The sequence below is a fragment of the Macrotis lagotis genome, chromosome 3, assembly GCF_037893015.1.
Source record: "Macrotis lagotis isolate mMagLag1 chromosome 3, bilby.v1.9.chrom.fasta, whole genome shotgun sequence".
Lineage (NCBI taxonomy): Eukaryota > Metazoa > Chordata > Mammalia > Peramelemorphia > Peramelidae > Macrotis > Macrotis lagotis.
In genome coordinates this window covers 166,043,546-166,071,133 of record NC_133660.1, presented here as the reverse complement: position 1 = coordinate 166,071,133, position 27,588 = coordinate 166,043,546, and the positions used below count along the sequence as shown (strand labels likewise).

The 27,588-nt window shown below is 34.2% G+C and overlaps 1 protein-coding gene across 1 annotated transcript in view; it reads left to right on the top strand.

Moving 5' to 3' along the window:
- OCIAD1 (OCIA domain containing 1) overlaps nt 1-15,982 on the top strand; it is a 38,736-nt gene extending 22,754 nt beyond the window's left edge. The window contains exons 7-9 of the mRNA XM_074229476.1: nt 5,771-5,949; nt 9,202-9,354; nt 15,433-15,982. Coding sequence (XP_074085577.1) covers nt 5,771-5,949; nt 9,202-9,354; nt 15,433-15,470 — 370 coding nt within the window. The 3' untranslated portion in view covers nt 15,471-15,982. The remainder of the gene's footprint in view (nt 1-5,770; nt 5,950-9,201; nt 9,355-15,432) is intronic.
- The last annotated feature ends 11,606 nt before the right edge of the window (nt 15,983-27,588 follow it).

Sequence of the window (27,588 nt, the reverse complement as noted above, 5' to 3'; positions counted from 1 at the left end):
GTACAATTTTTTGTGATCACTGAATTATTGTTTTTTATTATGTTATCATCTATAAAGGATATAGTCATTATTTCTGCTTTTTCATTTTTCTTTGCCCTAGTTACATGGTCAGTTTTTGTAAAGCTCCGTATAGTGCTGAGAAATCTGCATATTCTCTTTTTACTTTTCTTTTTATTTCTATGGTCTCTGGTTCTTAGAAGAAGCTGCCAGGTCTTATTTGATTCTGATTATAGTTCTTTGGTAGTTGAACTGTTTTTTTTCTGTCATAGTAAATATTTGGGAACTCTATTATTAGCTATGGCATTCCTGAAGCTTTTCCTTTGGAGACTGTTCTCAGAAGGGATAGATGAATTCTTTTTATTGTTGCCTTCTGGATCTGGGCAATTCTCCTGTATGATTTCTTGAAATATAATATTTAAGCTCTTCATTTTTAAAATCATTGTTTTTCTAGATCTACTTTTTTAAATGTCATCTATCTTCCTCTTTTTTCAATTTTTTTTTGTTGTAATTCTGTTTCATGGAGTCATTGATTTCTTTTGGTCTATTCTAATTTTTTTCTGAAGAGCTTTTTTGTTTTTTTCAATTTTTTTCTCACTATTTTTTTGGTAATTATGTGGAAATTCTAGATATTTATGTGGAAGATCTGATTTTTTCCTTTTAGTCTGCTTATAATTGTTATGGAATTAGATTTACAATATTTTGATAATGGCTGGTGTTTTCTTTAATTTTCTCATCTCCAGCTTTAGTTCCTGAATTTAAAGTGTTGTACCCAGGCCAACCTTTGCTGTACTTTGTATTCAATGTTCCTGTGGTTATTCTTTCCCTGGTTTCACAATGTTTCTTGTGATGACCTTTACCTCTCAGGGTTATTAGGCCTCCCTAGATCTTTGAATTTTAAAGTTTTGTCTCTTGTAGAACCTTTTGTGATCTCTCTAGACTGAATGCTATTTGCTGAGTCCCTATCCATTCCCCGCATGTGTTCCATCTCTGATTTCCCTGGCATTCCACTAAAAGTGCCCCCTTGCCTTTTTTTTCCAGCTGACCTCTGGTGGTGGACCTCTTGTGGTGGAAGAAATCAATTAGTTTTTCAAGAGATTCATTTGAATTCAAACTAATTTGATTTTCACCTGTTTGATTATTGTTCAGTTTGGTGTAAACTTTAGGGTTTGCTGGAGCAGCTATGTGAGAGTTAGACGACCTGCTTCCTATTCAAGCAGCCATCCTTAGGGAATGCGTATAAATGATTCTTCAAAATATTTTTGAAATATGATTCTTCAAAAGTTTCATATAGTTGGGAAAGTAGGAACAGTTGAAGTTTTTACTTGTTGATGTTTTTTGGTTGCTTTTTTGGGATTGTTTCAAAATTTTTTCCCCATAATTTGTTATCTTTTCCTTTTGAAATAATTTGTGTGTTAGGCTGTCAATATCTTCACAATTGTGTTACAGTCACAATGAATCTCCTTTACTTGGTGTAACTAATCCAACTGCTGTTTCTTTCTTCAATTTTTTTTTGAATGACTTTTCTTCCTTCTATGTAAGATTGAAATCCAAATATGGTGACTTGATAATGAAAAAGGTTTTTTTTTTTTAATAAAGATCTTTGCAAATCTTTCCATTTTTCTTATATTTGTTGTCTTCCCCATTTTCATTTCTAAGTGTCCTCAGAATGTCTATGCTTAGTTGAGTTTCTGGCTAAGTTTTTTTAAAAAACTGGGTGTATCCTCTAGAAGTTTGCTGTTTTGACATGATCCTGTTTATAATCTTTCAGAGTTTATATTCTAAACTAGTGGTGTCTTGGGCTATCTTGACCAAAGGGTGACTTGACCAAAATGCATGACTAATACAATTGTTGAGTCTTTCTGTGATACCAGTTGTTTTGCATCAATCAACCAGCTAGTATTTATTAAGTGCTTACAGGTTATGGGGATAGGAAGAAAGGTGCAATCCTCACCTTCAAAGAACTTAACATTTTATTGGGCAAAGCCGCACTGTATAAACATACATAATGAATATATCCAAATAAAGAGAAGTTAGGTAATAAATAGGTAGTTAGGAAAGGGAAAGTGTGGAAGGGTGACTGATGAGATAAGAACATACTATATGAAGGTGGTGCTTGATCTATTGTAGAGGAAGAGAGCATTCTGTGTGGTTGAGATGAGAAAGGAATGCCTTGTAGGCATGAGGAAAAACCACTGCCAAAGCTTGGAGACAGGAGATGGAGGACTCGAGCACAGCATCCTTTCATCACTTGGTGAAGCCTTTCCAAAACCTTCAGGTAGTAAAAGTCCATGAATTTGTCAATCTGATTGTTGTCAAACATGTGCTTCTGAATACAGAGAAAGAATTAACAGAGGACTTCTGCTTCTTAGCTGGAGCTAATTTAACTGGAGTGTAAAGTGGGAGAAGAGATTAGTAATGACCTAATGAGATTAGAAAGACAAGTTGGGACCCGGTACTTTAAACAGTTTAAAAAGCCAAACAGATCCTATTAAGCAGTAGGGAGCCACTGGAATTTACTGAATAAAAGTGTTACATTCAGACTTTTTACTATTGGTAGCTCTATGGAGGATGAATTGGAAGGAAGGGAGACTTAAGTCAAGAAGATCAGTAAGAAGCTTGTTTCAGTAGTCCAAAGTGAGAAGTGGTGAGGCCCAAAATAAGGTGTGCATAAAGAGGGGTTCAGATTTTGTAGAAGTAGAAATAGCAAGATTTAGTACTAATTGGAGATATTGCATAAGAGAGAAGTTAAGAGTCTAGGATTTCCATATGAAGTCTTTATGGTTTGCATTCTTCTGTTGAGAACTCATTTCTCATTATGCATAATTTATTGGAATAGGTCAAGATTTTTTTTTAGGTTTTTTTTTTTGCAAGGCAAATGGGGTTAATTGGCTTGCCCAAGGCCACACACAGCTAGGTAATTATTAAGTGTCTGAGGTCGGATTTGAACTCAGGTACTCCTGACTCTAGTGCTCTATTCACTGTGCCACCTAGCTGCACCAGAATAGGTCAAGATTGAGTTGTTTCACTATCTCTTTGCATTTTTATTCTTTTAGGTTTTTATTAATTTTCATCTTTGTTTTAATAAGTCTGGATATATTTGGTGCTTTCAAGAGTTGCTTTAATAATTAGTTTTTTTCCTGTCTGTTAAAATATAATCAATTGCATTTATGTTATTTGATATCCTTTCCCTGCTGGACCTTTTCTTCAGTAAATTATCAGTAACATGTAAGCATGAGACTTTTGTAGTTGATTTATCTTTTGCCCTTCTCATTCCTTTTTCCTGAACTATATTTTCCAGTGTATTTCACTTATCTTTACATTTTCCTACCTTTGCATTGAAGTTATTAAATATCAAAATGTGTGTTGATATAACTGGAGCTGGGGGATTATCAAATTCATGCTAGAATTCTCTACTTCTTTCACTCTAGCAGATCTTGGTGCTTTATCTGCAATTGTTTTTGTGGATGTCTTTTTTGTAAGACAATACAAAATATGTTCCTTCTTAAGGTGTCTTATTACCTTTGGGCAATCAAATGAGATAATGTTTGTAGACACTTAATAAATGCTTATTCTCTCCCTCCTTCCCTTTGGGAATCTGATAAAACTCTTAGTTCCTTTATTTGCTTCTCAAAGAAGACCTCAGGAGCCTTCCTTTTAGTTTAGTATCTTCTAGTTTTGTTTATATTGGAAATATCAAGATTAAGATAACTCATTTCTTCTGTGCTGTGTCTACTCTTTGGTGATTGAAAGAGAATTTCACATTTATAGTACTAACAGCCAAATTAGTTTTTAGAGACTCTAAATACTGAGATTCTTATCACTTTATTCTTTTCCATGGCATTGTAACTATCATTGCATAAATAATAAGGAACTGCAAAGGAAGGAGCACCATTTATATTTTTCTTTGTTTTATGAATTAGCATGACTAAATAATTCAGCACTGAATAACCTACTAGTGATGAACCCCTTACATATTTAACTAAGCTCAGAAAGCTTTCTCACATCCTCAGAAAGTAGATGGAATCTATTGCCAGGATTTTTTCCAACTTGTGTTGAATTAGCATAGTCATTAAGAAACCTGAGCAAGAACCTTCATGTCTTCAAAAAATATCAGAGTAGGAACTTTTTGGTGGATATCCTTAGTGAATTGGTATTTTGTATCTCACAATAACATTACATTTGAAAACTTATATATTTATTTTTAAGTAATCTTTATTCATTTCATAGAAATTATGTTGGCTTTTGTGTAGAAAAAAAATTAAAACACTGTGACAACAGCTTGAGTTCAAGACCTTTTACCATCTGACTTCCATAACTTTCTGGCTTTATTTCACATTTGTGTAATGTTTTAGGGTTTCAAAACAACAACCTCACAAAATCCTTATCTCAACAGTCCTAATATTTACACTGTTCTAAATAACATATAAATATTATCACCATTTTATAGATTAAAAAACCTTATTTTAAGTTAAGTGCTTAAGATCAACTCATTCCATGCTTTCCCTCCCCTGCACTATTGCCTATACTTGTAACTCTATCTCACATGTCTTTTTTTCCTGTATCTCCTTATTGACTACTTATTCATCTTTCAAGTTCAGCTCAAATGTTACTTCTTTTGGGAAGTATCACATTAAGATGTTTCTCCCTTGTGTTCTTATGACATCTTATGACATTTTTATCAATTTTCTGTGTTTATAGTAATTCTGATTTATGTTATCTTTGACTCTGTATATGCCCTTTCTCCTATAAAACTGAATGCTCTTTAAGCCTGAGAGCCAGGTCAGTATCTCCTCCGGACTCAGGATAGTAATTACTCATAGTAGGCATTTATCAGTGACTGGTTCACCATGTAAAGGGCTATATGTGTGGATAACATGCTCTTTTTCTCTCTAGCCTGAGCTCCTTGGTTCCCTGTCAGTTCCAATGCCTTACCAGCCCTTTATCCCCAGACCAGAAGGCATTTATTTCTCCTTGCCTTTCAGCCCAAATAAATAAATACATGAACAATGTAAATTGATGTAGATCAGTGAATGCACTTATTTTTGTGCTTTTGTTTGTACTTACTAAGTGCTTCTCCTGGGTCAGGCACGGGAAGAGACAGAAAGGCAAAAGCTATTGCATTTGATCAAATATGTTGAATGGTATGAAGAATGTTCAGTATTATACTACACACATTATAATGGACTTCATTAAAAGAATATTATCATCTTCAGTTCTACCCTGCTTATATAGTGCAGCACCCTCTCTGATGAGGGCATGCCATGCTGGGTGGTCCTTTAAGTGGCAGAGCTGTATTTGAACCCAAACCTTCAAATGCCAAATTCAGTACTTTTGATACTATACTACCATAGGCTAAAGGCTACATGAGTGATAGTGACAAGTGTCATAGAGGCTTAGAGGAGCCCTTGAGGGTTGGAAGTGGTGTTATCTATGGAAGCCATCTGTCTGGATTTGATTTAGTCACATTAGTTGAATGTATGTGCTGATAGTATTGTTATATAGAATTGAACCTAATTTCTTCCCAAAGTTCTTTAAAACACTTTACCACTGGCTCATATATTCAAATAATTAATAGATTAGCCTTTGATCTCTGTTATGTTTCCCATTTAAAGTGTAAAAATTTGAGGAGTGATAAGTTAGTGGTACCATTTGTTTTTATATTTTAGAACTAAAGACAGATCTGATTATATTTAAAATTACTATATTAACTATATTGTTTTGGAACACTTACCATATACCTTTATTTTTGCATTGTGGTTTCTTTTTTCAGCTATTTTTCACAAAAGCCAGGATTTGAATCAAAAATGCCTGCACATCCATCTATCGAATCATCTCCCACATCTGAAAGCAGTGCAAAAGAAGGTTCTTTTCCTCCTTATGAACCAGTTCCCTTCAGTGCTTCCATGAATGAATCAGCTCCTACTGGTATTACTGATTATAATGTCCAAGGTACAATTTATGTTGAAATGAATTTCATTGTTTTATAGATTAATTTGTAATAATCTTTAGTTGATAAAAATAATGCATTTATACATGATTTTTAATTATGAAGTGTTTTGTATCCATTTTCTCACTTGATCCATGGAGGTAGGGAGCATAAGTATTATTTCTATTTGACAGAAGTCTTCAGCTTGATAACCACAAGAACATTGTACACTCTAACAGCAACATGGGGGTGATAGCACCCTTAATGGACCTGCTCATTCCATCAGTGCATTAATCAGGGACAATTTTAGGGGTTCTGGGACAGAGAATACCTTCTGTATACAGAGAAAGAACTGTGGAGTTTAAACAAAGACTAAAAATTATTACCTTCAATTTTTAAAAAGTTATCTTATGTACTACATAATTTTGCTATCTGTAATATTTTATTTCTTCCTCAAGGATATATTCTTTCTCTCAACACATTTAATTTTGATCATTGTATAGCATGGAAAAAATATAAAGATTATCAGATTGCCTTCTGTGGGGCAATCTGTATATGGGAGGGAAGGGAAGATGGGAAAAATGTAAAATTCAAAACCTTACCAAAAAATAATAGGTAGAAACTACTATTGTATATAATTGAAAAACAAATAAAATATTTATATAGTAATCAAAAAAGAAGCCTGCAGTTTGATTTTAATGGTAACAGGAAATTACAGCAGAAATATTCTAATTCTCTATATTTTTAACTGTCATAATTATTAAGCTTCCAAAAATTTAATGGCATGCATTTAGAATGGTTTTAGAATTTTATTAGACAGTCTTTCTTAAGATTTCAGTGCTGCTGAAAATTACTTCTATCTTTTTCATGTACTGGATTTGTATTACTAGGTTTTGTTTTTATATAACCTATATTTATCATGGTTTTTTTTTTTCTCTGACATTGTTAGTGTTTTATAAATTTTGAATCTTCTATTTTTCTCTATACACTCCTCTTTTATAATTTCATCAGCATTTTGGGTTCAGTAATCATGTCTGTACTGATGACTCCTAGATCTATATCTAGATCTATATAATCTTTCTTGAATTGAGAGAGCCTGCTAGAGATCTTCACATTTTATAGCTTCTAAACACTTGAGACAGTATATTATATGCAAATATATTAACCTTTGAAGAACATTTTATAAGTAGACAAAACATTTTCCAAAACTATTTTTGAGAAAATCTTGTGTGCCATACAGTATAAATAGCAATATGGTGAGTGGGCAGAAATGTGAGGTTTTGTTTCAGAAGATCTTGTTTTGAATCCCCTCTTTACCTTCACCATATATGTGGAAAATTCACTAAACCTCTCTGGGTCTTAGTTTCTCTATCTGTAAAATGAGGAAGTTAGATTATATGACTTCAAAGAACAAATGCAATCTTAGGTTCTATGATCTCCTGATTCTGTCTAAAATGGAACAAATTATCATTTTTCCCCTATACCCTTCTTTCCTTCAGATTTCCTGTTTCTCTTGAGAGCACTATTATCCTCTAGTAATCTCACTTTTATATATATATATATATATATAAATATGTATGTGTCCTTCACATATACCTGCATATGAGATTACATACATATCTATGTACGTATGTATGTTTGTATTCAAAATAATATCAATCCCAACAATAGATCTTCAAGAATCTGAAGAAAGTTGCTTAAATTTACATAGCTAATTGGTGGAAGAACAAGAATTATTAGAGCTCAGAGCTCCTTCTTTCTTTTGATTAACTGGCCTCCCCATCCTTGATTTTGACCAATAGAGACCAATGCACATCCTTGATCTGGCCTAGCCTGGGAGCCTTCTACCTCCATTGAGCTTTACTGCATTGGGATGCCTTTTGAGAAATGACTTATGGAGACATTAGGATAGGATTTTAGTGAGGAAATAGTAACATAATAAGAATAAGAGAAAACATTTACCAATTTTTCAATACTTCTACTATGTACAAAACATTGAACTAAGGGAAAGAAAAAAGACTGTAGTGTCTTGTGTATTTTTATGGATTTTATAATCCTATTTTCATCTTGAAAAATGTTTAATTACACTTTGCTTCTTCTGAACTCCTAAATAGAATCATCATTTATGAAGTATGCCTATTTTCAGTTACTTTAATTTTTTCAGTTATATTCAAAATAAATTATACCATTTTTTTGTCTTCAAGTCAAAGCAACTTTGAAAAATACTTTAGGAAGTACATAAAATCATTCAAGTTATTTGCAATGTGTAATTTGAGAAACAAAAATTTTCTTTAAAATTGTGTTTTTATAGACTTTTTTCCTTGTTTTTTGATGAACAATTTTGATTTTGCCCTGAAGCCATATCTCAGAGGTGATGTGCTTATTCTTTCTTATTTTGCTCTGTCAGTAAATACCAATTGTAACCACTACTACTTATCTTGGGATAATGTATAGTACCAGTGTTTTCAGAACTGGCTTTTACCTCTTGGGGGAGGTAAAAAAAAAAAAAGACTGTTATTCAAACCATTTTGCATTTTTCCTGTTAAAAATAAGTTTTGATGACAGCTCTCTATGATTCTTTATCATCTTTGTTATATGTTTTGGAGTGAAGTAAATAGGAAAAAATTTTTCTCAAAGACCCATTGTTGGGATTGACATTATTTTGAATACAAACATACATGCATTCATACATATGTATGTAATCACATATGCAGGTATATGTGAAGGATACATATATATATATAAATATATTGCTTATTAGACTTAACTGTGGTCTAGAAATTCTAAAATTTTGAATTCTCATTTAACTTTGAAAAGCAAACCTAATTATTCTCAGGTATAAAATTTTTCATTTTTATAAGTTATACATTATATTCCCTATATATAACCAGCAAGTACTAGTTGAATATACAAAACTGTAAGCAATTTATCTCTGAGAAATATTATGGAATTATTAAAAGCAATCAAAAATATTTTACTCAGGTTCTTAATGTTACTTTTTTGTTTATTATAATGTAAGAAAGTGCTAAATTGCAGTTAGAAATAAGAAAATAAAGATGTATTTTTTTCCCAATTCTTTTCACAGACACCCTGAAAACTTTCCATAGGTGGATCTGTGAACATTAAAAACCTCTGTATTAAATATATGGAAATACTAAGTAGTAATAAAAGTCAATACCTAGTTGTATATAAATGCAAAGTTACTATAATTTTCTTTCATTCATATCTTTTCATACCAGGCCTCCTATGATCATTTATCTCCTTTCTTATTTTAGGACCTGATACAACTGTAGAAGAAAGTCCTAAGAGAAAAATTGTTACATATGAAGAATTAAGGAATAAGAACCGAGAAACATATGAAGTAACCTTGTCACAAAAAGGTGACACCCCAATCAGGTCTTTTCAGGAAAGAACACCAAAAAAACAAGGTAAAATAATTTATTATGTAGTCAGTTTTCTTACTGGCATTGTCAGTTGCAACAGTAGTTCCATTATGTATTGATTTCTTAGTAATTAAGTTTTATAAATTCCAATTAAATTAAAATTTTAAAATCTATGAATATTACGTTTTCTTTTCTTTTCTTTTTGTTTTTATTTTTTTTTAGGTTTTTGCAAGGCAATGAGGTTAAGTGGCTTGCCCAAGGCCACACAGCTAGGTAATTATTAAGTGTCTGAGGCCGGAATTGAACTCAGGGACTCATGACTCCAGGGTGGGTGTTCTATCCACTGCACCGCCTAGCTGCCCTGCCCCTCTTTTTTTTTTTAGAAAGATTTTATTTATTGTAAATTTTACAGTTTCCCCCCAATCTTGCTTCCCTACCCCCCACTCCCCACAGAAGGCAGTCTGTCAGTCTTTACATTGTTTCCATGGTATACATTGATCAAGGTGAATGTGATGAGAGAGAGATCATATCCTTAAGGAAGAAACATAAAGTATAAGAGATAGTAAAATTACATAATAAGAAAACATTTTTTTAATTTAAAGGTAATAGTCTTTGGTCTTTGTTCAAACTCCACAGTTCTCTGGATACAGCTGGCATTCTCCATCGCAGATACCCCAAAATTGTGCCTAATTATTGCACTGTTGGAATAAGCAAGTACATTAAGGTTGACTGTCATCCCCATCTTGCTTTTAGGGTGTACAATGTTCTTCTGGTTCTCATCTCGCTCAGCATCAGTTCATGCAAATCCTAGGCTTCCCTGAATTCCCATCCCTCCTGGTTTTTAATGGAACAATAGTGTTCCATCACATACATACACCACAGTTTGCTAAGCCATTCCCCAACTGAAGGACATTCACTTTACTTCCAATTCTTTGCCACCACAAACAGGGCTGCTATGAATATTTTTGTACAAGTGCTATTTTTACCCTTTTTCATAATCTCTTCAGGGTATAGACATAGTAGTTGTATTGCTGGATCAAAGGGTATACAAATTTTTCTTGCCTTTTGGGCATAATTCCAAATTTCTCTCCAGGAAGTTCACAACTCCACCAACAATGTTGATTGAATATTACATTTTCAATTAGAATTTGATTGTGTTATAATTTAATAGTTTTTGAAGTATCCCAAACTTCACTGTATTTTAGCTTCAATTACTTATGAAAATAGATTTTGACTTAAAAAGAAATGGATTTTCTAACAATCATGCCAGAATTTTGAGCAGAAAGTCTGGCACAAGCAGATAGATCTCCCCTAGGACTTAGGCTGACCATTGACAAGTCCCTGACCTCTCAGTATTCTAGGTTACTCTTGTATTACAGATGAGCTGCTGGTTTGAACTATCAGAGGAAATTTTCACAAAGGGAACTTCCATAACTATAGTAATTGTGTCTATACCATACCAGAACTTAGAAATATGAGTGACAATTATCTCCCTTTGTGTAGTCACCTTAGGATTCTACATGCTTATTTCAGCAAACAGTTGCTTGTTTTGCTTAGTATGTGCCAGGGCAATGGGGATACAGAGAAAAGCAAAAACAATTCCTGTCCTCAAAAAGCTCCCATTCTAATGGGAATATATAACAACTCTTGTCCAGATAGATAGACACAGGATTAGTTAGAGCTATCTGAGAGGAAAGTGGGAAGAGGATTAAGGGGGATTAGGAAAGGTTTGCAGAAAGTGGGATTTTAGCTGAGGTTTGAAGGAAGTCAGGAGGCAAAGATGGAGGAGGGAGAGAATTCCAGGGGTGGAGGACAGACAACCAGTGAAAATATTGGGTGATAGAGTCTCTTATAGCAGAAGAAATAGGTTTATGTCACTGGATTGTAGAGTATGTGGTGAGGTTTAAAGTGGAAGGAGATTAGAAAGGTAGGAATAGTCCAGTTTATGGAAGGCTTTAAAAGCCAAAAATAGGATTTTAGTGGATGACATCTGTAGACCTACTTGTACTTTAGGAAGATTATTTTGATAACCAAGTAGAGGATGAACTGAAGTGGGAGAGATTTAAGGCAGGAAGGCTAACCAGATGACTGTTGTAATAATCTAGGTATGACATAATGGGGCTTGTCACCAGGGTAGAGAGACAGTGTCAGTGGAAAGAAGGAGGCATACATAAGAGATGTCATAATGATAAAATCAAGAAGCCTTGGTAACAAATTGGATGGGGGGGGTGAGTGAAAATTTAAGAATGACACCTAGCTTGTAACCTCCTCCGCCCCTCTGATGGGTGAAGAGGAGCTTTGTGTGTGTGTGTGTGTGTGTGTGTGTGTGTGTGTGTGTGTTGGGGGAGAGATCAGAGGATGGTGGTACCCTTGACAGTAATAAAAAAGTTTAAAAAGATAAGAGGATTTTGTTGGAGGGGAGGGGTAGGAGATAATACTTTTTAGTTTTGGACATCTTGAATTTAATAACAAGTGACAAATCTGAGAAGGCTGGTGAGAGAAGTTGAGGCTATAAAAAAGATCCAAGAATCACCTGAAAAAAGAAGATAATTGAATCCATGGGAGCCGATGAGATTGTCAATTAAAATAGTACAGAAGGGGAAGAAAAGGGGGCCCAGGATAGTACCCTATTAGATTAGATACCTATGGTTAACAGGTATGACTTGGATGAAGATTCAGCAAATGAGACAGAGGAGGAATGATTAAAGAGAAGAACCAGGAAAGGATAGTCTCCTAAAAACCTAGAAAAGAGGAGAGTGATCCATACTGACAAAGGCCAACAAGGATAAGGATAAAGAAAATGCCATTAGGGGAGGCTAGGTGGCACAGTGGCTAGAGCACCGGCCCTGGAGTCAGGAGTACCTGAGTTCAAGTCTGGCCTCAGATACTTAATAATTACCTAGCTGTGTGGCCTTGGGCAAGGCACTTTAATCCCATTGCCTTGCGGAAAAAAAAAAAAAACCCTAAAAAAAATGCCATTAGATCTGGTAATTAAGAGATTATTAGTAACTTTGGAGACTACTAGCAATTTCTATTGAAGATGAAGTTAGAAGCCAAATTATAAAGAATTATTAAAGAGAAAGAAGAAAGAAAGAGGAGGTACTTATTTTTTTTTAAACAAGTTTAGTTTCAAGAGTGATAAAGGATATCTGGGGTGGATAGATCAAAGGAAGGTTTTTTTTTAAGGATGGGGAGACAAGGGCATATTCATTGAGTTAGGGTTAGGGTTAGAGTAGGGAGATAATCAGATGTTTTGAACAATGGTAGTGACATGGAATAAATATGGTTTCCTATGATGATTTAAAAAGGACAGGTTTTCTGAATATGTTCTTTCTCATATAGATTTTTCTCATAAAGATCATAGTTTTAGACACAATTGGACAAACTTTGTTTTCAGTTCTTTTAGTCTTTAGTTCTTCCTCTAGCATCTGCTGAAAGTACATGAAACAATCAAACTTTCTTGTGAAAACAGGTTAGTCCTTATTTGGGGCATATTTTAAATAGCATTGTTTTCTCAAAATAGAATGACATTGCCATTTTCTTGAGTTGTTTTCACAGTGTAGAATTTAGTGGGGTTTTTTTTAAGTTGTGGAATTTAAAAGGATATGTCATTGTTTTCAGAAGTTCAGTATTCTGTTTTATAAATTAAAGAAAGGAAGGAAGAGGTCCTTGGCACAGAACTTAAGAGTCATTTCTGGATGGGCAAACAAAACTTCATAATAGAGAATTCCAAACAATTATAAAACATCAGCACTGTTGTTTTCCATTAGGTCTTTAAATATGCCATCACAGACTTGCCCCCCAGTTTAAGATTGTTCTGTTATTCAATTCAAGTCTTTTTTATTTATGTACAAGGCACTATTCAGATTTATAAAACAGTTAAATTAGAGTGGTACTTCACATTACAAAGTATTCCTTTCTATGAGGATTAAGTTATTTTAGATAGTAAGGTCTCTAATGCATTTCAAATATAAATAATTTCTAAAAGTGTTGTTTTCATGCAGCTTCTCAGTGATATGTCTATTATGTCAATTTTGTGGTATAAAATGAAAAATATCTCTTTAAAAAAGAGAATTTGCTTTCACTTACTAATATAGCCATATATATGGATATGAATGTGTAAATAAATGTATGTATATGTGCTCATATAGCAATTTTGACTTTCTTCATAATACAGAAGATAGTTGTGGTTTTGTAATATATATTGCTATAAAATAGTTTTGGTTGGAGATGTAAGACATTGACTAATATAAGCATTGCTACAATGGTTATATATGCCAGCTAGCTATTTCAATAACTAGATCATCTTTTTTTTTCATTATTTCCTTGTCTCTCTATACTTTTTCCTAGCCTTATTTAAACTTTTTTTTGAGAATCATTAAAAATGTATACTTTTTATTTCTTCAGTATTGCTTGATAATGAATACATCTTTTTACCCTCTTCCCTAAGTTCTTACCTCACCTATCCCACTTGGTAGAAATGATTGCCACAGAAATTGAAGGGACACTGTTTCATTGTGCCTCATTTCTCTGCTCTCCCAGTCAACCTTGAGACCCTCTGCAGTAGAACCTGCTATTGCCTAATAGGGCCCTATAATCTGATTAGTGAGGGAATATGATTAATACTATAGTTTAGAATCATCACTAAATGGATCATAGATTTAGAGGAAAGAAGTTTGGAGGTCAATGAATCCAGTCCTTTCCTTTTTTCAGATGAGGAAACTGAGGCTCAGAGGTTAAATGACCTGACCAGGGTCACAGAACTCCTGTTTAAGGCAGGATTTGACTTCCTGATTTCCCAAGTCAGGTCCCATATTAACTAAAACCATTTAGTTACCTACATCAACAAGAAATGTTTAAGCATCTGCTTATTTGCTAACAACTGGTTTAGATTCTAGGAATACAGGAACAAAAAGAAAATAATCTTTGTTTTCTAGGAGCTTGAAGTTCATTTTAGGAGAGATCCTGTGAACCCATATACAAATATAAAGACCCAAAAAAGATGAAAAACATAAAGGAAAAAGACTTATATGTGCAAGGATATTTTTATGTAGCTCTTTTCTGGTGGCAAAGAATTGAAAATTGAGGAGATATCTATCATTTGGGGAATGACTATAGAAATTGTGATATATGATTATGATGGAATGCTGTTTTGCTACAGGAAATGAGATGAGCAGGTTACTCTCAGAAAAACCCGAAAGGACTTACATGAGCTGATGCAAAGTGAAATCTACTGTTTGCAGAATAACAGCAATACTGTAGGATGATCAGCTGGAAATGACTTAGGTTTTTTTTCAGCAGTATTGTGACCCAAGACAACGCTGAAGGACTTATGATTAAGAATGCTGTCCATCCCCAGAGAAAGAACTGATGAGATCTGAACACAAATTGAAGCATAGGGTTTTTTTTTAATTTTATTTTTCTTGAGGTTTCTTGAGGGGTAGGGGGGGGGAATCCCCCCCCCCGATCTATGTTTTCTTTTATGACATGATTATTAGGGAAATGTTTTGCATAACTAGACATTTATAACCTATATCAAATTGCTTGCTTTCTTGGAGGGGGGATTTGGGGAGAATTTGGAACTCAGACAAGTTTTTAATTGTAACTAGAGAAAAATAAAATACAAAATTTTTAAAAAGAGTTTATAACATAGATACAGCTGAGGTGAACTTCCAGATCATCCTTTCCAACCTCCTTATTTCACTTATGGAAGAAACTGGACATAGAGATAATGAGTGATTTGCTCAAAGAGTTAGGATTTTGGCCTAGTTCCTCTGACTCCAGATCCAGTGTTTTTTTTCCCCATTCTGCTATGTTGCGTATGTTATAGGTTATTCAGACTTTTATGAACTGAAAATCTGACCTTGACTTTATGGCATTATTTCTGTGTAAAAATAGATTTTTTTTTTGAGTTTCAAATAAGTAACTTAAGAATAAAATTTTGGAATGCAGCTCATTGATTAGTTAAGACTTAAAACATTTCATGTTAATATTAGATGTTTTCCTGTGCCTAGAAGACAAAAGAGAAAAAATACATATGACTTTGTTAACAAATCTTAAAAATGGTACTATTCAATTATAATTCTTTATTTAGAAGTCTCAATTGTGTGCTTAATTTCCTAGGGAAAATAAATCAATATGGAGATACTTGGGATGAGTGAAAAACTTTGTCATCTATTGAAGAGAATTTGTGTTGACTCTACTGAAGACAATTTCAGCTAACCAGCATCAATCATCTAGGTGGTCATGAGCATCTACAGGAAAGTGCAGAAGCAGCCTCTACAAGCATATTTAAAAGAAGAAACTTGGATATTAGGAGTGTGGCTTAGCAGAAGGTCTAAAATTAATTATGTACTTTAATGTTAATATTGTATCAGTACATACACTGCTTGGGAAACTAGATGAGTGAAAGTACTGGACAATGATTTTATAGTTTATAAAATCATTTACAAAAATTGGTTAAACTACTCTTAAAGTATCATCAAAAGACTGATGCACTGGAATGGACATAGATGGATCAAGTACTTTGTGTGTGTCCATGCACATAAGGGCAAAGTAAACAAAATGTTAAGTATTAAAAACTCTATGTGAAAATTTTGCTTTTTTTTTCCCCTAAAATTTTGTCATGTCTTCATGTATATCTTGTCAATTAAAGTTGAGAACAATATGCAAACACTTTTGTATTAATTGAATTTGTGGTTCTGTCTTTCTAGCATATAGTAAACTTGTGAGCATATTTACAAGCAGATAAAGTTGCATCAAGTTAGGAAACGGAAATTCTGGTTATCTGTTATAGTAGAATACTGAATTTGAGATCAACTTGAGTTACACCAGCTGAAGCACTTATATGACCTTGGGAAAGTCATATCCTCTTTAAAGGCCTTGATTTCCTTATCTTTAAAATGACAGGGCTTGAGTAGATGATCTCTAAGCTACCTCCCTTAACCTTAGAACATTTTTAATAATTTCAAGAATAAATGTGACTCATCACCAAATGACTGTTCTGACAAATCTATATTGAGTGTATTGGAAGGAAATGAATAAAAGAAAAGACAAACATATTTCAAAAATAAAACCCTCTGTGTTGTACAGGTCCTTTGAGACCAGTAATTAGGCACATTCTTATTCTTCCCTGTAAAACTCAATTTGTGATTCTGCTTCAGGACAGATAAAAATGTCCTTATGATTTTGTCATTTACTGTTATTGATCATGTATAACTGTCACATATAGCAGGGTATAAGTTTTGATTTTTGCATAAATATTCCAGAAGAAATGATAATAAAGAAGCTGATTTGACCTGTACTGTATTAGAAAGGGGTATTAATCCCAAAACTCTGATGACAGGAGAAAATATACAAGTAGCTTGAGATGTACATCCAGGTAATCTGAGATCTATGGAAATTCACTTCCTCATCCATGTGCTGCCTATGTTTGGGGAGGTTTTCTTGTGGTAAAGAATGAGCATCTGATGGTATTCCCTTATTCTTTATCTTTGTCACAAGTCTTTCTCCACAAATTCCAGGCTCAATGAATCTTATATTTAAATATCATATTTAAAATGAATTTAAAATTTTTTCACTGTGTACCTCAAAGACTCAATTGGTACCCATTGCAACTTTTCTTATAGAATCTATGTAAAAACAAAGTAAAAGTGAAAAACAAAGGAGGTAGTCTTCTTTTTTCCAGCATTACTAACAATTTATTGAAAGTGCTTAAACTCATTCCTGCCATCTCAGGGATTGAGTGTGATGTTTGGTTATCTACAGTTAGAATTCTGAATGCCTTTCTCATAGTAGATTGTATTTTATGGCCTAAATCAAGACAACAAATAGTTTTAGACATTTGATCAACATAATCTATCAGGCATTGGGGGTATAAGGATGTAGTAAGACATATACTATATCTTCAATTTAGGGGGCGAAAGGGGAAGGGAAAGAATTCATCCATTTTCTTCTGATTTTCAGTCAGGCTCAGACAATATCTTAGACTAGTTTGACTCCTTATCCCATTATCCATATGGACTGTTCCAAACTTCCTTCCTGAAACTCCTGACTTACCCCCCCCCCCCTCAAGTGATGATCTTTACTGAGAAGTTTAAAACTATCTTCTACTCCATTTTTCTTTCTCTATATTTTAAAAACCTCCATCTCCATCCTGTCTTTCCCTCTGATGACTTTTCTTGTCAAAACTATCCCTTCCACTTTCATCTTTGAGTCTCATATCTCCACAGGACCTTTTAATAATTTCAAGAATAAATGTGACTCATCAACAAATGACTGTTCTGACAAATCTATATAGAGTGTATTGGAAGGAAATGGATAAAAGAAAAGACCAAACAAACATTTCAAAAATAAAGCTCTCTGTGTTGTACAGGTCCTTTGGAACCATTGGAACCAGTAATTTGGCACATTCTTATTCTTCCCTATATTCCCTTTATTCTTCCTTGGTTTGTGGAGCATCCCCCCCCCCCCCATCTCTCTACTATTTCTTTTCCCCTAACTCAAAATTATTTTTTAAAGATTTTATTTATTTTGAGATTTACAGTTTTTCCCCTAATCTTACTTCCCTCCACAGAAGCTAATTTACCAGTCTTTACATTGTTTCCATGGTATATATTGATCCAAATTGAAAGTGATGAGAGAGAAATCATATCCTTAAGGAAGAAACATAAAAGTATAAGAGATAGCAAGATCAGACAATAAGATATCAGGGTTTTTTTCCCCCTAAATTTAAGGGAATAGTCCTTGGTCTTTGTTCAAACTCCACAGTTCTTTCTCTGGATACAGATGGTATTCTCCATTGCAGACAGCCCCAAATTGTCCCTGATTGTTGCACTGATGGAATGAGCAAGTCCATCAAGGTTGATCATCACCCCCATGTTGCTGTTAGGGTGTACAATGTTTTTCTGGTTCTGCTCATCTCATTCAGCATCAGTTCATGCAAATCCCTCCAGGCTTCCCTGAAATCCTGTCCCTCCTGGTTTCTAATAGAACAATAGTGTTCCATGACATACATATATACACCACAGTTTTCTAAGCCATTTCCCAATTGAAGGACATTTACTTGATTTCCAATTGTTTGCCACCACAAACAGGGCTGCTATGAATATTTTTGAACAAATGATGTTTTTACCTCTTTTCTTCATCTCTTCATGGTATAGACCCAGTAGTGGTATTGCTTGGATCAAAGAGCAGGCACATTTTTGTTGCCTTTTGGACATAGTTCCAAATTGCTCTCCAGAAGGGTTGGATGCAAACTCCAAAATTCTAACATTTTAGAATTAGATTGGATTTTGGAGACATAGCATTGTATTTGGAAGTAGAAAGAACTTTAAGAGTTATCTACCTTAACCATCTTATTTTATAGATGAGAAAACTCAGGTCTGTAGCAGTGGATTGACTTGACTAAGGTTTCATAAATGTTACAAAGCAGAATACATTTCAGCATTATACCACTGGAAATTTAGTCCAAAACCTTCATTTTGTTTTATTGATTTTTTTAATCTATTAAACATTACCCTAATTTCTGAATATATTTCTTCTTTCCCCCTGCCTTCTAACAAAAAAAATTAAAGGAAGAAAAGTTAGCTAAGTAGAACTATTTTTACTTCCAAATTCAGTCCTCTTTTAAAGCATTTCAAACTTCTCTTACAATCTGTTTTACCTTCTGTTCAACTGGAACTACTCCCGAGGTTCTGATGACCTCTTACTTTTCAAATCAAGTTTCCATTTTTGTTCATCCGCAACCTTGTTGAAATATTTGCACAACTCTGTCACCTCTCTCTTCCCCACAACCATCTTTACATTCCTCTCTAATGATCCTGAATTGGTTCTAGTGAGTCTACTTATATCTATCTGCTCAGGCTTCTTCGCTGACTTATTTTCTTTTTCCCATGAAGACACCTAAAATGGACTTCCCTCAAACATCTGCTTGCTAAAACCTCTTCATTTTAAAATTAAAAATTAAAAATATAAAAGGTTTTTGGGGGGTGGCTAGGTGGCACAGTGGATAGAGCACCAGCCCTAGAGTCAGGAGGACCTGAGTTCAAATGTGACCTCGGACACTTAATAATTACCTAGCTGTGTGGCCTTGGGCAAGCCATTTAAACCCATTGCCTTGCAAAAAAAAAAAAAAAGGTTTTTTTTGAAGTTCATCTATCAGTCTCCATGTTGAAAGCTTAAAAATCATTGTTTTCCTCCTACAAACCCAAACCTTTCCTAATCAATAGCATTGACTTCAAAGATTTACTGCAAAACCTCAATTAATAGAGATTCAAAGATTAAAAAATGACACAGTTTCCCATTCAAAAAGTTTAAAATCTAATAAGGACTAAGGGTGTATTCAACAAGGAGCACATTGAATGGTAGGCAAACATTTGAACTTTAAGGAAATATGATAGCTGTGTTCAAGGGTTTGAAAAGCTTTCTTTTGGAAAAAGTAGCTTTGTTCCATTATCCTGAGAGGGGTAGTGAACTAAATAAAGGCAAATTTAAATGTAATCTTAGAAAAAACTTCCTAATAATTTAGTATGGTCCAAAAATGGAATAGACTTGCTCCAAAAGTGATAAGCCACCTCCTGCGCCTTGAAGCTCCCTGTCAGGAGATGACCTTACTGGTATATAATAGTAGAAATTCTTTTGAATATGAGTTGAGCTAGAGCACAACTGATAGTCCTAACTCACAAATTCTGATTCTGTGTCAGGTCATACTGAGCTACCAGAGCCTTAAATATAGCACCCCAGTTTAGAAGGTGCTAATCAGGATTATGTAGTTCTTTAGTTTCATAGAAGCCACTATAGTATTTCCTCCCTCCTATGTAACTGAAATTGCTTTAAGTTTTATATTAAAATCATGAATTCCAAGTAGATAGCAGGGTACATTTGTTACTACTTTTCTCAGGTACCAAAATAGTGATGATGGGTCTGGGAGCCCCTAAGGATTAAGAAGCAGAGTAATAAAATGACTAGATTTATGATTAAGGAGAATTAGTCTGCATGAAAGTTATACAGCACTGTATCAGGGAGAGGGTTCTTTAGAGGAAGATGTGTTAGGAGATTAGTATTTTAGGGAAATGGTAATGAGGATTTGTCCTAAGGGTAGTAACAGTGGAATTTAGGTTATGAGAAACATTCACCAAGTTACTTTCAAAATTATGTTTGTGCTTCTGAACTTTCTTCATTTTTCTTCTGTGTACTTTAAAAAAAAAGTGTCAAACTCCGTTCTTTTGGTGACACCTGCTGCTAGCTCTTCCCTCTCAGATTTTCCTCATTTCCTCTCCCCATGATCAAAACAAAACAAACAAAAAAACAATTCTTGGAACAAATCTCTCTAACCCGGGAAGATGCTGGCAGGCTAGGATGTAGACTAAGGATCCAAGATTCTCTCAAAAATCTTGACTAGAGTTTAGAAATGCAAGTTGATTAAAAAAAATAAAAATTACTTGATTATGGGTAGACTCCCATCCAACCCAGGAATCTAGGACCCCCAAAATCCTGTGGAAACTAGTAGAGGTAGGTGAAAAGCCAGTGCAGGCAGCAGCAAGCACAGAAATCAGAGGAAGTCACTAGGCAAGGCCAATCTAGGAAATTCCCAGTCAGGAATCCAATGGGGAGGAGTAGCTCCTGAGCCTAGCTGCATCGGGGAAGGAACCTAAGAGAAAGTCCCTTGGAGGAGGTAAGTCTTAACCACAATATTCTACAAGGCCAGGGAGATCCTGCCCTCAACATTAATGACTGAACTTTACCCAAAGCACAGCCCTCACTCCTACCCCCTCCAATAAAATACTGAGATTGAAGAAATGAGCCTAACAAAGAAAACTCAATGATTGAAGGATATGCCCTCTGGATATTATTATCCATCAGAGACTGTGGCTCTTCACATAAAATTTGGTTCTGCCATTTGCTTACTGTGAGGCCTTTTAATCTAATTCTTCAAACATTTATTAAACATCCATAAATGCCAGGTGATACCTGAAAACTAAAAAAAGGAAAAAAGAAATGAGGGCAAGGGTGGGGAGGAAGAACACAATGTACACAGATACAGAAGCACAAAATATGTTCAAAGCAATTTCAAGAGGTGGGGCACTGAAACTGGGAGATCTGAAAGAGTCACTTAGCAGGAGATGGCACTTGAGCTGAGAGCCTTGAATGAAACTTTCCCAGAAGGAAAGCACAAATCACATCTCCGAGCCTCAGTTTTATACTTTGTAAAATGAAGAAAATAACCTGCCCTGCCCACCTCACTCACATGGCTTTTATTTCTAAGTAGGGTGTGAAGCAAAGTTTCTGGTTAAGAAATTATGGAAAGGGGATGTGGAAGAGGGTTGAAGGAAAAACAAGTTTATTTATTAATAGAAATAATAATAAAAAGATATGAATAAAATGTATAGATCTAAATGAGTGGGTCAATGAACAAATCTTTGAAAAATGCATAATCGGGGCAGCTAGGTGGCGCAGTGGATAAAGCACTGGTCCTGGAGTCAGAAGTACCTGGGTTCAAATCCAGTCTCAGACACTTAATAATTACCTAGCCATTTGGCCTTGGGCAAGCCACTTAACCCCATTTGCCTTGCAAAAAAAAAACCCTAAAAAAATACATAATCGTATTAAAAAAGAATAACAGTGAGATAATATACCAAAATATGAACTAACCTAAAGCAATTCTTAGGGAAATAAATTATCCCTGAGAACATATGTTAACAAAAAAGAAAGGAAAAGAGCAAGTATGCAAATAAAATTAGAAAATCATCAAATTAACAATATTAAAACAAACTCAAAAGAAGAAAATTTGAAAATCAAAGTAGAAATAAAATTGAAAGAAAAGATTAACAGCTAAAAAAAATTGCTCTGGGATTTTTAAAAAGATTAAACCATGAACTAATTTGATTTTTTTAAAAGAGAGGGGAAACAAAATTGTAAAATAAACAGTGAAAAAGGGGAATCCATAAAAAAATATTTATCAGAAACTACAATAATATAAATTACATATCTGAGATACTGAGAATTTAAAGGAAATAGATTAAAATTACATACCTGAGATATTGAGAATTCAAACAAAAATAAATATGCCTATAAAAGCACACAATAGCCAAATTAGAGATCCTAAATAACTTAGACTACTATAGTCTGAACTATGCCAAATTCTGTGCTAAGGATTCAAGAACAAAAATGGAAAATAAAAATCCTGACTTCAAGAAGTTTACTTTCTACTGTCTGAGATCAAATGTACATAGAAGTAAATTATATGAAGTAAATTCAAGGTGGTTTTTTTTTTTTTAGCGGGGAGGAAGGGAGGTTCTAGCAGGTGGGAAAATCAGAAAAAACCTTCATGTAGAACAGGGCTGAGGAAGGTCAGATGGATGGTAGAAGACCCTTGATCTGGCACTTCTACAGCAACCATAGATAGGAGTTGAAGTTCATTAAATCTGGGGGTGATTAAATGTTTCACCAGATATAGCAGAGGAATGATGTTATAAATATCCAAGGACTGTTGGCAGAAACAAAATTCCCTACCCCTTAAGTAGAAGGTAATGCTTGAGTTTCAGAGGAGACTAAGAATTGTAAGAATGAAAGGGGAGGAGAAAGTTTAAAACAGGCATAGAACATAGAGACAAAGAATATAGGATCATAATCAAGAAACAGTAAAAAGACCAGAGAAAAGATAGTAACGGTAGGACAAATCCCTCATATCCAATGCATTCCAAAGATGATCTGAGTGGTAGTAACTGGAATGGAAAAGATGAAAACTATTGGAAATGCCAAGAACATGGAGTTCATAGGACTTGGCAAGGTGATTGGCCATTTACTTTCTCAAAATGACCTTTAATGATATTGTTTCAAATGTCAATTACAAAGCATCTGCTTGTAAAAATACTTCAGAATTTTTGAAACTCCTCACATTTACTACTATTTGAACAACATGTTTCCTGGCAGTGAACATTAACTGCCTGAAGAAGTACAGTAACAATCCCTTGGGTCATAGTTTCAAGCATGAGTAACATTCTTGTTTATCTAAAGTCTGGTTCAACTAGTCTCAATCTCAGTTATGTATGCAAATAGAATGGATGAAATAAACCATGTCCCAAGAGAATACTTTAATATCCACTAAACTGTTTGCTATCAATGCAGCAAAAAGGGTTATAAAAAGTAAAATTAAGCACACCAAACTGTTTGTAATCACATATTAACATCAATAATAAATTAAATGTCCTTTCTCCAAATAACTTTTCTAAAGATATACTTAAAATCTACTGTTTCTTACTCCTACATCTTTATATATTCAAACCAAAAATAACATTATAGAATTATAGATATCACTACTTTTTAGGGGGGGTGTAAAAATGTTTGCTACAGTTATCACCTGATAAGTTAAATAAATGATACCTCCTACTATACAATAAAAAGTTACTGAGTCCTAAAATAATAAAGATTAAAAAGAAACTAGTTATGTGGTTCATCTAATTCTTCACTAATGGTACATGAGTCAGAGTTCATGATGAGAAACAAATGCTATGGAGTCATCATTTGGTACAGTGAACCTTCAAATGGACCTAATTATAATATTTGAAATAATTAAAAACATAATAATAAAATACAATCCAAAAACATTGACAAGTTTTCTGGGAGATTAAATTTTTTTTGGAATACAAATAGCAGTACACATATATGTCATTTTCCATTTCAGTTTCCAATTTCCTTATTGGGCTGGGAAGAAAGAGAATTTTATTTCCAAAACTGGAACATTCTCAGTAATGAACTGTGATTTGTTATAAGTTACATCACAATTAAAGAATGTACAATTTATTGATGCTGTACATTCATTTAAAGGAAGCATTTTATAACAACTACCCAACAACCCTTCAAACCCATAAAACTCAGTTTTGATTCATTTCATTTATTAAAAATTTTACTTGTACATAGTCTCTGTTATTTGTCCATTATGTAATTTCATCAATTTGGTTGGGGGTTAGGATTGGGGTTCCATTTATGCTTCAATTTATTTCTCTTGACATCTTTGAACTCCTCACTTTGACACCTCAGATCAGAAATCATATCCTGGAGCCCTTAACCCTTTCACCCTGCCTTTGGCCACCTCTGCCCTTTCCAGTGCTGAAATGATGACCAAACCAATATTAACATCATTCTTGGAAAAGGACAGGTTAATTTATGCCTCTATGACTCCACTTAACAACTATAAAACTTACTAAATAAAGTGGTGACCTTCCTGGCCACCACTCCCTATTATCTACCCAAATTAAAATGTAAATTGCTTGAGGGTATTGTCTGTCTTTGCTTGGGTATCTGTATTTTCTGCACTTAGCACTGTGACTGGCATATAATAAATACTTAATAATGCTTTTTTTAAATTCAGTCATTCAGTCAGTCATGTGGAAAAATCATTGATCTGGGGAATCATTGGTCCAATTCTTCCTATGACCTGCCCATAGCTACAGTAAAACACAAGGTCTAGATATTCATCTAGAGCAAGACATGCTTTGGGTCTTTTTTCAGTCTTTTTAGCAGAGTTATTCTCTTGTTTTATTCAGAGAAGTGGTGATATTTTAATCACAATCTTCTACTTAGTAGTTAGGACCTGACTCATAAACTCCAGGTCTACAAATATATACCTCTCTGGAATTATTTGGTTTGCCTTCCTTTCAATGATCTTCTCATTTACATCATTATATTAATAGTATATATTCTTCTAATTCTATATATTTTAGTTTGGATAAGTCATATACACCATTCCACATTAATCTTCCACAAAATCATGGTTTCTTACTGTACAATAACATATGCCTCAGTTTGTTCAATGATTCTCTAATTGATGGGCACCCACTTTGTTTTCAGGCCTTTGTAACCACAAAAAATGATACTATGATTATTTTGGACTATTTTGGTACTTTTCCCCCTACCTTTGATCTTCTTAGACATCCAGTAGTGAGATTGTATGGGTTAAAAAGTTTGAACAGTTGTCACTTTTCTTAAGTAATTCTAAAGTTCTATCTAGAACATTTGTACCAATTCATACCACCAACGGTGAATGTGTGCCTGTCTTCCAGGAGTTTTCCAACATAGACTTTTCCCATATTTTCCATCTTTGTCATAGGGTGAGGTATGAACTAAAACCTCAGAATTATTGTAATTTGGAACATGCTTTCACATGGTAGATGATAATTTGTAATCCTTCTTTTGAAAACTCTTCATAGCCATTGACCACCTGGCTGCTGAGGAAGGGGGAATGGCTCTTTTGTCTTATATATTTATATCATTCTTTTATTTATCTAGGATGTCAAACTTTTATCAAGTGATATTTTATGGAAATATTTTCCCCATTAGATAATTTTTCTTAGCCAATCTGCACTGATTTGGTTTGTCTAAAATTACAATTTTATGTAATTGAAATTATGCTTTTCAATCAGGGACAATTTTGGAGTATCTGCAATGGAGAATACCATCTATATCCAGAGAAAAAGTTGTGGAGTTTGAACAAAGACCAAAGACAATTAGCTCCAATTTAGGGGGGGAAAGTCCATTATCTTATTATGTAATTTTGCTATCTCTTATACTTTATTTTTCTTCCATAAGGACATGATTTCTCTCTTGTCACATTCAACTTAGATCAATGTACACCATGGAAACAATGTAAAGACTAACAGACTGCCTTCTGTGGGAATGGGGGGAAAGCAAGAATAGGGGAAAAATTGTAAAACTCAAAACAAATAAAATCTCTTTTTTAAAAAAAGAAATTATGTTTTCTTTATTAAATCTATTACTTTGTTCTACTTTTCCATTATGTTAACAACCAGAGGCATAATAGGAGTTGAAAGTTGACTTGCCTCAAACTAAGTATCAATTGGGCCTGAGTGATTTCCCTTGAGAGTGAAGCAAAGTCAGGAAAAAGGTCAGATTTGAACTAAGGGACTCTTGCTATGAAAGGTAAGTATGACTCACAGATGATTATAGTGTACCTTCAGATTATGGGCTAACTTCCAAGAGCAGTTATACACCACTGTGGCATAGAGGCTGCCTAGTAGTTGTAATTTAGCAGAATATATTATCAGCTCTGTGGGGGGAAGAAGCAAGAGGCAGATTTGGAAAAAAATATTCTAACTAGGAAAAAATTCCAAGATCACATAAGCTTCCTTTCTCTCTGTTGATATGGGGAGCATTTGTGAGAGACTGCCCCAGTGGCTATGGTGGAGCAGGAATAGAGAAAGAGAAAGTAATTTTTTTTCTTACTTTGCTATTCTGTCTAAGTAACTTTGCTTTCCATTAAATGTGACCTCTAGTTGGTCTTTAAAAGAAAAGGAAACACTGGATAGAGTTGCCCATGACCTATGATTTTGAATAGACACCGACCAAAGAGGACGCTGAATCAATGACTTCAATGAATCCTCCAAGAAACCAACTAGATCCATTTCTCTCACCACTTCCTTTAGATTTTCCTTTCCTTCTTATAGGTATTATTTACAGCATTAGTTTGCTTTTCTTTGCCTAGCTTTTGTTTTCATTTTCTTTAGCATGAAGCTTCTACTTTACCAGGCCCATGGCCAGTTTTCAGGCAAGTGCATGCATTTCCAGATGCTGAGATGCTTGACTCTTAACATCTTACATATAATTTAAAGTTTAAAGTATGTGTGTGTGTCTCCACACAATTGTCATGAATACCTATACATTGGTTGCCTTTTATGAAGAAAGATGTTATGCATAACATACTACCTTTCCAAAGAAAATTATGGCTACTTCCTCTTTAGACTCTCATATTTGAGAGAGAGCATTCTTAGTCTTTTTTTGTGCCATGGACCCCATTGGTAATCTGGAGAAACCTATGGACTTCTTGGAATAACTGAGAAATAAGCTAAATTTAAATAATTAATAAAGTTGCTAAGTTTCCATTAGAAGTTAGTAAAAATAAAGATGTAATTTTTTTCCTCATCCAATTGCACAGATCCCCTGAAATCTACCAGGATTTCTGGGGAGTTTGCAGATCCCACATTAAGAATCCCTATTCTAGAATAAATCATTATTCCATATTCACTTTAATTCCATGACTACGTAGGGACAGAGGGAAATTCAAAAATAGAATTGAATTTGATTGAGAGGAGCTTTTAAGATGTCACATTTCTGTAACTAGGGACACTCTTTCCAACTGTCTCATCTGCGTGGTGCCCCACATGCCCCTATTCCAATTTTAGCCCCATGACTTGGAGGTGCTATTTGACAGTGTTAAATACTTCTGGCACCTGTGTACTTATTTTCTCTGGAGCAGGAGACAAA